This window comes from Diabrotica virgifera, chromosome 1 (genome assembly GCF_917563875.1).
Source record: "Diabrotica virgifera virgifera chromosome 1, PGI_DIABVI_V3a".
Classification (NCBI taxonomy): domain Eukaryota; kingdom Metazoa; phylum Arthropoda; class Insecta; order Coleoptera; family Chrysomelidae; genus Diabrotica; species Diabrotica virgifera.
The window spans coordinates 318,048,454-318,065,034 of record NC_065443.1 but is presented as its reverse complement, the minus strand read 5'-3'; the positions used below and the strand labels follow the sequence as shown (position 1 = coordinate 318,065,034).

Sequence of the window (16,581 nt, the reverse complement as noted above, 5' to 3'; positions counted from 1 at the left end):
ACAAGGGTGGTTTTAAGGGTTGAAATATTATGATAGTATATCTTAAAGCATAAAACATTCATTATGTAACTAATAAGAACAAAATTTTGACAATATTAAAGTTTAAAATGTTATTTTATAATTTTTTAAAACTAGGGGTAGTTTTCACCCTTACAAAACCAAAAGCGTACAACGGCTCAATATAGAAAATGAACTAGAGGGTGTAATGAGCCTAATCCCAAATTTTTGTACAAATCGATGCTGGACGAAAAAATTGCGAGGTTTTGCCATTTTTTCAGCTTCATTTCCTCGACTAAAAGGGAATCTCGCTCAGCTCGCCAGATGAAAAGACATATTAGGGACATACGATCACCGCTCGTTTAAGGATAGGTAAAAGGATAGGTAAGAGGAAAACTGTCGGATTCGCTCAGCTCGCCAAAACGACAGCGGAAAATGGTCGGGAAATAGTACCTACATAAACTCACCTCTTATACCTCGCTGTTCTTTATTATTCTTCGATCAACGCTCCAAGAATAAAAATCAACTAGGCTGTTTGATCCGACTTTTATATCGTCCAAGACGGTACAAAACACGTTTAACTTAATTCATTGGCGTACTCTAGACGTAAAATTATATTATCGTCACAACGTTCAAATCTTGTTTAAAATGTTTAGCTGAAATCGATAATTTTTTCACAGATCATCATCATCATCATCTGTCTGTGATCACTGACAGTCCATCGAGGTCAATGGTCACCCGTTGGGGTTTCTAGGCCCCATAGTTTTATATGGTGTAGAGGCCAGCCACACGCAATATTTTTTTAAAAATTTCAATGTTTTATATCTGAAATAGTTACTACCTAGTTTGTCTTCTTGAGATCATTTTAATGTCATGTATATTTTGCTTCCTTGACTATAGTTGACCATGTTTTTTTTCCGTTGCTTTTTTCCCATTCTCGTATTCCTAGTCCTTTTAAATCCTGGTTAATATCTAACTCAGTCGTGTAGTTCTTTTGTGGTAGTCTATTAAATATTCTATTTATTTCGTTGTTTTTATACGCCATTGTCTATTTTTCTGTATAGGCCCATATATTTTCCTTAAAATTTTTCTTTACTCCCTAAAAAGTTATTCCTGTTGTTCATAGTCAAAAGTCAATGTCTCTGATGCATACCTTACTAGGTAATACGTGTCTCATTACTGCTGTGTATATTTTTATTTTTGAGTTAATAGATAAGTACTAAGTTTGATTTTATAAAATTCTGTAGAGTAGCATTTTGTTTCGAACTGAAATTCTCGCTGTTACCTCATCACCTTTTTTTATTTTTTTTCTGTAACTATTGATTTTGATTTGAAATAGTATTTTTTTACGGATAGCCTGGGTAATATTATAAGATCGATATTCTTTGCCAAAAGAGATGGGCTAGATAGTGTAATCAGACAAGAATTAGGGCTACAAACTAGGAAAAAAGGAAAACACGCGATATAAACATTGGTAACAAATCAAATCCATTGGAAGAACTAAATCAAAAGCGCAGTGGCTTACATGAGTTTTTAATAAATTCCTGTAAAAGCTTTTATCTCGTTTGGAACTAAAAGAAAAATCTCCGTGAGTTTCAACTTATTTTACGGCGTATTTCAACTAAATGAATATACAAACTTTATACCTATGTATGGGATTATTTATGTATAACATCAAGCAGAGTGCACACGTAATATATGTAACTCAGTGGGCACATTAATACAATTAGGATCATATATTTTTACTCGTGCCTCGCGGTCTAAAAATTCACCGAGCGGTATCTACGTGAACAGTCGCGAGCAAAAGTTCAGCGTCATTTTCGTACATAGAGATATATCCACACAAAAGGTATGGTTTGAAAAACATAAAAACATGTGAAGGGTCAGGGGAAAGAACGATGAATGTCTATCTAGAAGCATTTTCGGTAAAATGAGTAACAAAGTTATGTACATATTCATTATTCATTATTTATATAGGAAATAAGCCACAATTAAAATGAAAAAAATAATTTTATTAACGTTTTGTTATTATATTAAATTATATTATAATTCAAAGAAGGATATTGGATATGAGACTCAAGTGTATAGAAAACCAACACATACCGACATATATCTCAATTACAAATCAAATCACAACATCAACATTAAAAAGGGAATCATTAAACCCTGTTATGATAGAGCCAAAATTACTTGTTCTAACGAGAAAATTCCTTTTTAGCAAAAAAACAATTGTTATCATCTGTTTTATTAAAAAATGATTATCCTTTATCGTTTATAAATAAGGAATTGTCAAGATTGGATCGAATGGAACAGAACAAATTAGAACGGGATCCTACAACATTCACAAGAAATAATACGAGGAAAATATCAATACCATATATAAAACGACTATCCGAGAAACTTAAAACAATAGGAAATAAATTCAACATTTCAACAACATTCAAAACAACAAACACATTGAGATCTATTCTATCTAAAACTAAACCTAACAATGATCAGGAAAGAACAAAGGATTGCATTTATAAAATACCTTGTGAATGCGAACAATTTTATTTAGGTGAAACATAAAGACCATTAGACGTTAGAATAAGTGAACATCAGTCTTATATTAAAAATATAGAATTTGATAGATCTCAAATATATCAACACGCATGGGATAATGAACATAGAGTTCAGTGGAGAGATTCAAGTATAGTCCTGAAAGAATCAGATAGTAAAAAGATAAACATCAAAGAAGCGGCTCTAATTATGCTAAATGAAACCAATTGTGTCGCAAATTCCTCGGTAGAATGCAGTAGAATGTGGTTACCCATACTGAAAGAGGAAGTCAATAGAAAGAAAATACCAAGATTAGTAAGTCAATAATATCGAGCTAGTACATATTTTATATTTTAGTATTACTTATATATCTAGTATTATTAATATTATTTATAACTTAAACATGTTACAAGTCAGAATTTGTTATTATTTTTTGAGAGTAAATTAAATGTAAAACCAAATACTTACGATGTCGGGATAGTATCACAGGGTTTTTCCTGGTATTCCCTTGTGATTTACTATGAAGTCTCTAACGCGAGAATTTTACTGTCGTTTCATTTGGTTGTCTTTTTAAAGACAGATCACATACTATAATTTTTTTTGTGACGGATATTCTTGAGTTGGGGTTGATTTCATGTAATTGAATGAACTGTCTTTCAGTAAGTCGTCCCAGGAACGAAACTCATAAATATTGGCAATATCATTTTAAAGTCTTTTACTTTAAAATGTATAATATATGTCTGAATTGCCAATATAAATGAGTCAGATTAAATAAACTATTAGAAGAATTTTTTACTTAGCAACAACATTTTTGTTTATTTTAGTAATATTTTGTATTTTGACAACGGCACCCGATTTGGGCTTTGAAACGTTAATAAAATTATTTTTTTCATTTTAATTGTGGCTTATTTCCCATTGAAAATGGTTGATTATAAAAATGCCACAAGGAAATAGCTACAGAACTACATATTCATTGTTTATCCCCTTGCGTCCAATCTTGTGACGTGTTTTTAAGATGACTCTCATCGTTATTTCCCCTTGACCATTCACAGGTTGAGAGTAATCTTTCTACGCTAAGGCCCAAACCAGACGGGCCACTCTTCAGCGCTACTCTGTGGATCCACAAAGCAGCGTCCGATGATTTACCGTGGGTTCTTATGTAGAGCGGCCACAGTCGCTGAGCTTCACTGCTAGTGACGTCCACTAGTGGCAAACGCCATTCAGACGGACCACTTTTGTAGCTGTAAATGAATTTCGATTCGGAACGGTTTTTGATTGAAGTACAAAACAGACCGGATATAATATGTGATACAAGAACCCGAGGGCATATTTATAGGGCATTAAAAGGAAAACCGTGGGACGTTATCTTTGAATTATTTGTTTCTGATTTTAAAGAAGGTAGCCCTATCGAAAAGAATAAATCCCATAAGCAATGATTTCTCTATTTAGGTATATTTACATTTTATTATATATTATAGCATTTGAACTTAACAAAACAAATAGGTTTATTACAATCTTGTTCGTTTATTTATGTTAAATAGTGGGGTCCTATTCTAGGTCAAAAAATGTTTTATTGTTTGTTGTTAAAAACAAAACGATAAAATATCAGTCAAAAGGGGGTTGCAAGCTAACATGTTTTTCACTTTCACGCGGTTGTCAGATTGTATCAAACTATTTTACGCCTGTAGGATACCAGATGTACTGGTTGATTTTTTATGTGCTTCTTTCTGTGATATAGCTGTTTTTGTCTGGTTCTTTTTAATTCCATTTATGGGGTTTATTGGTATTTTTTCAAAAGCGTTGAAATTATATAAATTATTTAAAACTATGGACATTACAAACACTGATTTTGACGAACACACTTTTTTAAAAAAATATTAGCCAGCAAGTTTTTAATCATTTGATTAAACTTACTGTTTTTTTTCACTCATTACATTAAACGCCACACCCTTCCAAACGATCCACTTCGCAGCGTAGTCGCCGGCGCTAGAAAATCGTCTGTTTCAGCCACTCTGTGGATGCACAGAGTAGCGCTGCAGAGTGGCCCGTCTGGTTTGGGCCTAACAGATTGCACAAAAATCGCAAAATGACCAAAAATTGACATTCATCTTTTTTCCCCTCTGACTCCCCTCATGTGTAATATGAATACAGAGAAAAAAATAAGACGACTGCAAAACTCTTAGGACACGAAATAATATTCTGCAGAAGTCATGCGGTACCACATCGGGTTTCTCCGCGACTACACTTAGATCGACGGCACTGGGACCCGTTGCCGTAAACTCTTAACCACCCTTAATAAATATACAGGGTGTAACGAAAATACAAGTCATAAATTAAATCACATATTCTCGGACCAAAAATAGTTCGATTGAACCTAACTTACCTTAGTACAAACATGCACACAAAAAAAATACAGCCCTTTGAAGTTACAAAATGAAAATCGATTTTTCCAATATATCGAAAACTATTAGAGATTTTTTAATGAAAATGGACGTGTGGCATTCTTATGGCAGAATCATCGTAAAAAAATTATAGTGAAATTTGTACACCCCATAAAAATTTTATGGGGGTTTTGTTCCCTTATGTACGTTCCAATTAAATTATTATTGTGGTACCATTAGTTAGACACAATGTTTTTAAAACGTATTTTATAGTATTTTTCCGATAAGGCACCTTTTATCGAGATGTGGCTTCTTTTCTAACATGGTTCAAAATATACCTCAAACTGTAATTATTATTTATAAATAAATTTTCATATTACCAGATCTGTATAATCGTACGTAACAGTATACAAATATGTCGTAGATTTGATAAAATAATATTCAAAATATCTCGATAAAAACTAGCTTTTCGAAAAAGTACTAAGAGGCAAAAGAGTTTTGGAAATATTGTTGTTAATCAATGGTGCCACAATGATAATCTAATTGGAACGTACACAAAAGTTTGGGGGGGTTTAAGGGAACAAAACCCCCATAAAATTTTTAAGGGGTGTATAAATTTCACTATAATTTTATTTGAAGATACTTCTCTCATAAGAATGCCACATGTCCGTTTTCAATAAGAAACCACAAATAGTTTTCGATATATTGGAAAAAATCGATTTTTATTTTGTAACTTCAAAGGGATGTAAGTTTTTTTATGTGAACATTTGTACTAAGGTAAGTTAGTCAATCGAACTGTTTTTGGTCCCAGAATATGTGATTTAATTTATGACCTGTATTTTTGTTATACCCTGCACATATAATGTTCTTGAACTCCTTGATGCTAAGTACAGCATAGAGCTTCAGTGAAAACGCGCCATCGGGTTCTATTTTGCTAGACTTTTGAAGACTTTCCTTGACCTCTTATTTCGTCCATGATAGATTTTCTCCAAGTTCGTACGGTTTGTGCTGTCCTTGGGGATTTCACTCTAGGGCAGTCTTTGTAATACTGGAACTATTTTTACAGAGTGTGTGACCGCTCCAATTCCACTTTCTGGACTTTATTTCGTTTTCTACCCTCCTTTGTTCGGTCAGCTGTAGTAGATAATGGTTTCTGCTGATGTTAGACCAGAAAATATGAACAATTCTTCGTAGAAATTTGTTAACAAAGACCTGTAGCTTGTCAACTACAGGAAAAAAATTTTTCTTTTCCTTGTGGATTTTTAAACATAAAATATTACTTGATGTTACAGATTGGCATATTTGTGTACTCGTAAAATCTGTAAAATCGTGTAATCTATGAGAAGTGTGTTCTGCACAAGTGATTTGAAGTTGGAGCTAAGAATTAGGTTGGCTTGGTGCTACGTTTTCTCGACTAGCTTTATGAAATCGAAGCTTGGACCTTGAATGTGGCATCAATGAAAAAACTGGAATCATTCGAGTTGTGGATGTATAGAAGAATTCTGTAAATATCCTGGACAGCACATGTTACAAACAAAGAGGTTGTGAGAAAGATGAATAAAGAAATGGAAGTCTTAAATACAATTAAGACAAGAAAATTGGAACGTATCAGACATATTATACGTAGGGAGAGATACAACTTGCTCCAACTCATTATGAAGGAAAAGATCCAAGGAAATAGAAGAATAGGGGGACGTAGAATATCATGGCTGCACAACCTGAGAGAATGGTACGGATGTACACCAAATGAACTTTTCAGAACAGCCGTCTATAAATTCCGAATAGCTATGATGATTGCCGACCTCCGTCGCGGAGATGGCACTTAAAAAAGGAGAAGATTTTCAAATAAGATTTCTCCGAATTCATTGCTTTAGCCAACGTGATTATCGAACATGTCTGGTATTTGTGACCATTTTCAACAGTCATTTATAAGCAATATTTTTGTCTGCTACTGTATACGTCATGTACACGTCTCTCTGACATCAACCAAATTAAAATTCCACGATGTTTCAGGTGCTTTCAGCTTTGAAGTTATTGCATATTTATTTTCATACAAGCTGCAGAGTCCCAATAAAGTGAATCTCCTAAGAGGAAATCATGAGATTCGCGAGGTTCAAAAGATGTTTACTTTTTACAAGTACGTTACTACACTTTAACTAAATTCATTTTAAAAATTATTCACTTAGTAATAATGAAATTATTATATTTAACAATAATATTGTTACAGCTAGTAACGACACCTTATGACCAATTCTTTTTGTGTTTTATATAATTTTTTCTTCAGTTTCATTGGAATTTTTCTGTCAAACAACACATCAGTCGCTGTCTTCAACTACATCCATCCAAACCTGGGAGAACAAGAGGACAAAAATGTTATTTTTCTTTTTTTTTCGGATCATCTATTTTCTTCCATTTCCCTCAACTTGACCGTAGTTTTTTTTTATGGCGCTTTATCTCCCTTTTCGTACTTTGCTTTTAGTTGTTGGTGTTTTCTTTTTTATTAGCCTCTGCATCGGATAACTTTCTAAACTCTCCATCTACTTCATGTACAGCTCTAGGGGTACATATAGCCAAAATTATTTCGATTTTGTAAATTTTTCTTTAATCCGCTTCCTAAGAATTACCAAGCAATATTTTCTATAAAGCTAACGATTCAATTTTTAGAGAATGCTGTCTTAAATTTGGCGAAAAATTAGGGAATGAAGTTTGGATAGCTTCAAATAATGCGTTCGATACAATGCCTATAGCTGCAACCATAGACGGAAAGGTACGTTATGTTATATTGAATAGGTGTTACCACAAACGGAATGCCACGTTATGTTAACTTGAATCAGTGTTAACACATACGGAAATAGACGTTGTGTAAAATTGAGTTATTCTTACACAGCAGTAAGTTTTAGGTCTTCTGTTGCCATGGAGGAGTACCGCCACCTTGGCTTTGCCCTGTCATAACAGCTATCAATGATATCCCCGTACCTCTTAACCAACCTGATGTGCAGAGCTCGTTGGCATGGGAGCTTATGTGGAATGATCCTGTAAGGTAGGCATCGATATTAAGGTATATTTTCTTAGCTAAATCAGTTTAGGATTTGCGCTGATTGGTTCCAACTCTTTTTAAGTTTTTTATGAAGTTGAAGACCAGAATAAATATTTTTCTCTGCTTTTTTTCGCGTTTCAATATTAAAAGAGTCTTGGATTGTTCTTTCATTTTGGGATATAAGGTTATTCTCATATCTTCCACTGGTATCAAATCGGTGCTGTTATAATATCTTACATTTTCCCTTATATTTTTAAGTTGGTAATCTGTTTATTACATTTCTCATCATTTTGTTGAATAGGATGACTCTAAATTTTCATGAAAGCTTTAGTTGCTCTAAGGAAGTAGATAAAACTTCTAGAAGACTGGAACGTAGCTATAATTAATTGTACCTATCAAAAGAAAGGAGATCAAACAATTTTTGTAACTACAGAAAAATTATCCTCCTAAACGTGACCTACAAAATATTGGCCTACATTCTTTACGATCAACTATCGGGCTATTGTGAAAACATAATAGACAAATACCAGTGTGAGTTTTGCAAGAAAAAACAACTATCCATAAAATATTCCTTCTAAGACAAGCTTTGGAAAAACACATCAGTATGGAATTCATACTCACCATCTGTTTGTGGATTTTAGATTTGCCTATGACAGTGTAGAGAGAAACCCACTTTACAAAGCCATGGTAAACTTCAATATCCCAATACACTTAGTGAAATTAATAAAAGCAACCATCTCAACAATCGAATGTAAGGTTAGAGTACAGAACAAAGTATCATAATTCCTTTGTTGATGTTAAGTTGTAGTTGGAGTGGGAATTTACATATCTGTTGGTGTGGGTTGGTTTTATTAGACGATGGTTGCATATCTTGTCCCCTTTTGTAATTACTTAGCACATCTATAAACAAAGTGAATTATTGTTTTCTTGTTGCATGGTGAATTTGTGGATTCTTCTTTACTGTTGACATCCATCAAAAATTATTCAATGCCTCTGGATCGTGAGACCGAATGGAGAAAACATGTCTCCATCATACTGTGGGTTGTTTGTTTTGTTTTTATACTGTTTTGTGTTCGAAATCCTCCATGAATATATCAGCTAATAATGGAGATAAAGAGGAGCGCATAGCTATTCCGAAATTTTGTTTATAATATAATATAATTCCGAAATTTTATTATCTAGTTGAAAATAAGTGTTAGTTTTGCAAAGTGTTAGTAGCTCCATGATAGCTGATACATTCAGTTTGGTTTTGGTTGTCAATGTATCATCTCTTTCTAGTTTGCCTCTTTTTATTTAAAGTTTTTTCCAGTGGTTCATTGGTCAAAAGAGTGCTAATGTTACTTGGTTTTTAAATTTTTTGGGTATCGATTAAGAAAACAATTTTTCTACAACCGTGTTAAAAATGCAATTTTTAGCACTCCATACGTGCGTTAAAAATGCTACTTTAAGGCACTAGTGCTTTAAAATATTTTTAAGGCACTGCAGTTCGTATTGACCGTATAGACAATTTTGATGTAATGTCAAAAAAATTTAAAAATGGAATGTCAGTCACGTTCAAGTAAAAGTTTTTGTAGATATTGTTCTAATTGTCCTGTAATTACGTTTGTAGAAAAAATATTGTATGATATGCGTGTTAAAAAGTACATTTTTAAGGCACTCATGTGAATTGCAGAACTCGCTATCGCTCATTCTGCAAACTTTCACATGCGTGCCTTAAACGTGTACTTTTAACACTTATATCATAAATAATTATTATGAATTGTAAACATCATAAGAAATTACAAAAAAAATAACTAAGACTATCTTATAAATCACTACTAGTGACAAATTGGAAAATAACTTTATTTTGTCACTACATATATCGAATAAAAACGAATTTACTGGGCAAACATGACGTATCACATATATTTTTCCGTATAAGACGCCTAACAAAACTCTTATAACCAAGTTTTCGCCCTTTTTATTCAGAAAAAAACTTTTTATCCTCATCCCATCGAAGTTGTCCTCTCATCGTTATTACATTGTATTCGTTAGCTTTCGAGATCGTTTTCCGTATTTGAGTTTGAAATTAAATCAATTGTAATGAGGTCGGGGAAAAGTTTTGCACCTGCTTAGAAATAGGTCACTAAGTTAGGGAGGGTTATTGGTTGGCTTCTAGTTTCTAGTTTCTCTTAAAATGTGGACATAGTCCCCAGTACACCGTCTTTTTGAAAATGATTACAAAAGTCTTAAAAACGGTTTTAACTGATTCGTCTGAGCGAGTCCATTTTCTGAAAATTTTCACAGTGCAGGTTGGACGCGTTTCCCACGCACAACACCTAAATTTGTAGGTCTAGCGTGGTTATGTTTTGTTATTGCAAAACTATTAATTTTTACTTTTAATCAAAACATTATACGTTAAAATAAAATAAATGATTTTTGTCGGACAAAAAAGAGGGAGTAATCGTCGAGTCCGACACCCACAAGGGTTACAAAACTCTTAATTTTCAATTGAAAGTACTTATAATTAATTACACAAGATTGTCGATCTCTTGTCTGACAAATTTACAGCCTCGTTTATTTAGTCCGACAACGTAAATAATATTTACGTAAATAATATTGATGTTTTGCGATTACAAAATTTCGGACACGAATCACAAGTGATAGATTGGAGGGTCCTTTATCCAAATTTAGTACCTACTGACAAAAGTAACTTAAACCCAAACAAAATTAGTATTAAGTGAATAGACGATTTGCCATAAGATTTCATTTAAAATTATCGCTCTAAGTGGCCCTGTAATGTCATATGTGGCTATTACGTCACCTATTATGACTATTTGAGAAGCCTATGCTTTTTCTCATGAGGATCTTTCAGTGCGTCACAGTTTTTCGATTTCTTTCTAACGCATTAAATTGCATGTGACAGAAAAAAACGCACGTCGGTGATTACATTTCGTCGGTGACATTTATAACATTTATTCTAGTTGTCGATAGATGGCGCTATAATCGAAAAAAAAATTTTTTACGATTTATATAATATATCTACGACTATAATCTGTACAATTTATAAGACTATACAAATCAAAGAAAATACCATTTTATAAATGCAATAAACACAATTGATTTGTTTTTATAAAAAATTGCAAATAAAATGTGACAACTGTCAGATTTAACTAAAATGTCATGTCACTAAAATATACAGCGTGTCCAATTAAGTCGGCATCATATGGGAAACTTTTTTATTCTTTGTTTTATGAAAAAAATTATTTTTTATAAAAAGTTGTGCATGGTCTAAAACTTAAAATACAACCATCAGTTATCAATTTTTTTAAGTCGTATACGAGATATGTCAAAAAATATGAATTTTACTCAAGAGTAAAGTAGCTTTATTTTTTACAATATTGAAAATTGTTATAATGAAAAGTTGTTTGGAATTAAGAACTATATTTTAATATGCAATTTTATCCTTCTCATTAAAAAAAAATAGAATTTTTTTTATGGATAACCAACATTCTTTTCATTTATTTAAATTATCATAACTCTTTTATTATTAATTTTACGAAAAAAAGGTATACTTTGTAAAAAGTTCTGCATGGTCAAAAGCCTTGAATACAACTATCGAACTATCTAATATCAAATTTGATCAATTTTATACGAGGTATGTCAAATAAGATGAATTTTGATCAATACTAAAGTATCTTTATAATTCAGAATATTTCAATAAGAAGGATGTAATTACATATTAGAACATGATTTTTAGTTCTATACAACTTTACATAATCACAATTTTCAATATTGTGAAAAATAACGGTATTTTATTTAAGTACTCTTAAGCGAATTCATATTTTTTATATACCTTGTATAAAATTGACAAAATTTGATATAAGATTGTTGTATTTTAGGTTTTAGACCATGCAGAATATTTTATACAAAATAACTGTTTTTCGTAAAATTAATAATAAAGAGTTATCATAATTGAAATAACTGAAAATAATATAATGTTGGTTATCCATAATTAAAAAACCAATTCAATTTTTTTTTAATTACAAGGATGGAATTGCATATTCAAATATAGTTCTTAATTCCAAACAACTTTTCATTATAACAATTTTCAATATTGTGAAAAATAAAGCTAATGTTGTTCTGAAGCTATTTTCTTGTGGCATTTTTACAATTTTAACTATTTAGAATGGGAAATAAGCCACAATATTATTAAAAAATGATTTTTATTAACGTTTCGACGCCCAAATCGGGTGCCGTTGTCAAAATACAAAATGTTCATTTTGTATTTTGACAACGGCACCCGATTTGGGCGTCGAAACGTTAATAAAAATCATTTTTTAATAATATTGTGGCTTATTTCCCATTCTAAATAGTTAAAAAATAAAGCTACTTTACTCTTGAGTAAAATTCATATTTTTTGACATACCTCGTATACGGCTTGAAAAAATTGTTAACTGATGGTTGTATTTTAAGTTTTAGACCATGCAAAACTTTTTATAGAGAATAAGTTTTTTTCATAAAACTAAGAATAAAAAAGTTTCCCATAGCCGACTTAATTGGACACGCTGTATATTATCACGGACTTACCTTTTTTTCTATCATTTGTGACGCACTGAAAAATGCTCATGAAAAGAAGCATAAGTCCGTTTATTTCGTCCCTCCAAATCTCACTAGTATACGAATAATGGCTCAAAATATATGTGCAATATTTTATGCATAAATAATTACTAATAAATTGAATATTCATTCAATTAAAAATAAGTCGCTTTTAAGTTATCTATCATCTTTCTTTCCTTGTCTAAGCACTTCTTCGGTTCAAAAATAAAAAATTTCGTTTTTATAGTTTTGCGTCATTTTTTTGTCGGACTCTTACCTTTTTAAGAGGAAAGAGTAGCGATCAACAGGTAGCGAAAACGCGTTCCAAGATTGTGGCCGTAATTTTGAATATTTTTTCGAGATATTTGGCACACGAATTCGTAATATAATAAAAAATGGCGGTACAAAGGCCAATTTGAAAAATATATTAATATGTGGAAATTACTCTGTAATTAAATACAATATTAAAAAACGAGCCTGTACCGCCATTAAGAAGAACAAAAAAATACACTTTCTTCAAATAAACTTTTTTATCCGATGCCTAGATTTTTTGTCATTTTGGAACTACTAATGAAATAAAAAATTTTAGTAGTTCCAAAATGACACAAAATCTACGCGTCGGATAAAAAAGTTTATTTAAAGAAAGTGTATTTTTTTGTTTTTCTTAATGGCGGTACAGGCTCGTTTTTTAAATATTGTATTTAATTACAAAGTAATTTCCACATATTAATATATTTTTGAAATTGGGCTCTGTACCGCCATTCTTTATTATATTACGAATAAGTGTGCCAAATATCTCGGAAAAATATTCAAAATTAAAGCCACAATCTTCCCTAATAACACAAAACATTCCAGGAATGTTCCTAGAAGGTACACACAGGACATTGAAAACATTCCTGGAATGTCCCCAAAAGCACACGAACGTCCCTGGAAAGTCCCAGGAAAGTGCTGTGTCAGCATTTTAAACATTCCTTGAATGTCTTGTTGGAACATTCCATGAATGTCTACGAATGTTCTTTGAACATCCACAGTATATTGTTTAGAGTGAATGTCTTGTTGAAACATTCCATGAATGTTCTTAGGACATTCAAAGTATATTTTTTAGACATTCTCTGAAATATATCGTCAGTGATGTGACAATACCTCCTATATGTTTTTTCATGAGTTTTGCAGGAGACGAAAACCATTTTTTACGGTCACCTCCTGTTTTCATACGTAAGTTTTGACTTGTTTTGTAGTAATAGATAGTTGAATTTACTACAAAACAAATCAAAAAATATATGAAAACACGAGGTGACCCAAACAAGTTTTTCATCTCGACGATATACCAGAAGTACAGTAGGAAAAATGAAAGAATACCCATGAACGAACATATAAAACACGCTGTATTTTCCTGTCACCGTGTCACACAAAAAACTGGTCAGCACAAGTACATGTAATAATTATTGTTACTTGCACTGGACAATTTTCTTTGTGACACAGTGACAGGAAAATACAGCGTGTTTTATATGTTCATTCATGGGTATTCTTTTATTTTTCCGTCTGTATATGTACCCATACCAAATAATACATCCTTGATAAATATAAACATTTTTATTGCACAAAATCTTGTCATATATTTTTTTCCATAATCATCACTACGATGACGATTCATTGTATTGAATTGTTCATTAGAATTACAATCTGGTCATAATTCTGACCAATGAGCAATTTTAATTTAACCTAAATTACTACTGTTCCTTAAAATGAAGAGCTTACCCATAGCGTCTCTTATCTAATCTAACAGGCACACAAGCACTATGCTCTGCTTTTCTAACCGCACTATTCTAACATACACATGCACACAAGCATTATGCTCTGCTTTTCACTATCACTCAAACTAGTTCAAAAGGCTTTGTCCTCTTCAATCTTCTAGTTTGCCCAGTAGTATCCAGGAGCTGGATTTCCTCAATATTCTTGTAGGTACTTACGAAGTTGTTGCTTGTGACTTCCAACTTTACTCCAACTTTAAAAACAAATCCAGCTGTAAAATATTTATGTGCCTGAAGGCTTTTGTATGCTTTCATCTATAATATCTATAATAGTAATTTGGTGGAATGCACTTTATGGTAAAATCCAATTCTGACTGAATTGTATATGGATCTAAATCCCCAATTATTTTCAGCTTCAATAAATATCTAAAACAATAAAAGAAATAATGTTATTGCTTGCAAAATTCATCAATATTGATAAATATCAGAGCAAAATGAACATTGATAAAAATTGTTTGCCCTACCTTTTTCCAAACATTTGGTGTCTCCAATAATAATTTCCTTAAATAATCACTTTGCAGTGTGGTAAAGTTTATAAAGTTCACAAAATACAGCAAACGAAATCCAAATGAATCCAAAATATGACGATAAACAGTGAAATGATGAAATAAAATGATATTACAAATACAAACATAACCTCTGTAACCTGTATGCCATGCCAACCAGAACCAGAAGTCACGTGGTTTGGATTGCCTAAATACATATACACGCGCAGCAAATTTGAAAATGAATGCAAAATGTAAATGGCCTCTCTTAAAATATAGGACATTGGTAGTATGTTCATAGAATGTCCTGTGGTAACATTCCACGAATAACTTAATCAGATATTCACCGAATGTTCCTTGAATGTCCAGTACATTCAAACATTAATAGAACTTTGATAGTACATTCCTAGAATGTTTTGTGTTGTTAGGGTTGGAACGCGTTTTCGCTACCTGTTGATCGCTACTGTTTCCTCTTAATAAACATGTGTTATTTGAAAGTTAAAAAAATTAAAATTTTAACTTTTGTAATCGCGAAACATAACCTGCCATCATTAACATATTATGACAGGTTATTAGGGAAAGATTCAAGGAAAGCGCAGCATAGGTAGGAGAAAAATGTCCTGGCTGAGAAATCTCAGAGAATGGTTTGGATGCAGCTCTACTGAACTCTTTCGGGCTGTAGTGTCGAAAGTGAGAATAGCAATGATGATTGCCAACCTTCGTCGCGGAGATGGCACGTAAAGAAGAAGACAGGTTATAATGTTAATTATGGCAGGTTATGTTTCGCGATTACAAAAGTCAAAATTTTAATTTTTTTAAAAATTCAAATAACACATGTTTATTAGAAAAGTAAGTGTCCGACAAAAAATGGCGCCAAACTGTAAAAAACAAAATTTTCTACTTTTTCTTATTTTTGAATTTTGATACCATAGCGCGCGCAACAAAAGGAACCAAAGAAGTGCTTAGACAAGGAAAGAAAGATAATAGATCCCTCTATTTTGTCCGATAAAAATAATTTATTTTATTTTTTTTGTAACATATAATCTTTTTATTAAAATTAAACATTATAGTTTTGTAATAACAAAACATAACCACGCTAAGGCTACATACAGGTTTAGGCGTTGTGTCAACCTGCACTCTGAAAATTTGCAGAAAGTGTCAGAATCGCTCAAACTAAGCAGTTAAATCCATTTTTAAGACTGTAATTATTTTCAAAAAAGGTCGGTGTACTTGGGACTAACATCTTCATGTAATGTCAACAAAACTTTTAAATTTTATAACTGCGTAGTAAACACATTATTCTAATATCTTAGAACCGCATGTTTTACTATTTACTAAGAGTGCCATTATCGGATTTTAGACCAAAAGCTCTTAATGACAAATTAGCTATGGAATTGCTTGCCAACGAAGGTTTTGCTGTAAATACGAGAAGAGGAACGGCTCATGTCTTTAGCGTGGAAGCGTTGGAGAGATTCCTGAAAGCAAATCAACTGACTCATTTTGTACGAGCTCATGAAGTTGCACAGGCTGGCTTCCAGGTAACTTCTTGCTTGATGGACCTTTAACTGTCTAGAGACTTTCCAAATAATATTTACTGTTACCTATAGGAAGAAAATATATTTTATTTTTTCGCTGTGTTTCGTAAGATTTCATCTCATCTTCTATATCCATGGTAACTACACCAGCTTCAGCTCCTATTATCATGTTGAGTAATGTCTTTTATTTTGGACACTCATCTAATTTATTATTTTTTT

The 16,581-nt window shown here is 32.1% G+C and overlaps 1 protein-coding gene across 4 annotated transcripts in view; it reads left to right on the top strand.

Annotated features, from left to right (window-relative positions):
• Positions 1-16,581, top strand: part of LOC126886443 (uncharacterized) — a 53,741-nt gene that overhangs the window by 36,160 nt on the left and 1,000 nt on the right. For 2 of the 4 annotated variants that reach the window (XM_050653389.1, XM_050653385.1), the window contains 4 exons: positions 6,930-7,053; positions 7,581-7,683; positions 7,817-7,956; positions 16,188-16,365. In XM_050653389.1, coding sequence (XP_050509346.1) covers positions 6,930-7,053; positions 7,581-7,683; positions 7,817-7,956; positions 16,188-16,365 — 545 coding nt within the window. Of the gene's footprint in view, positions 1-6,929; positions 7,054-7,580; positions 7,684-7,803; positions 7,957-16,187; positions 16,366-16,581 lie in introns of those variants that run through there. The other 2 variants (XM_050653395.1, XM_050653399.1) reach the window with 2 other exon arrangements.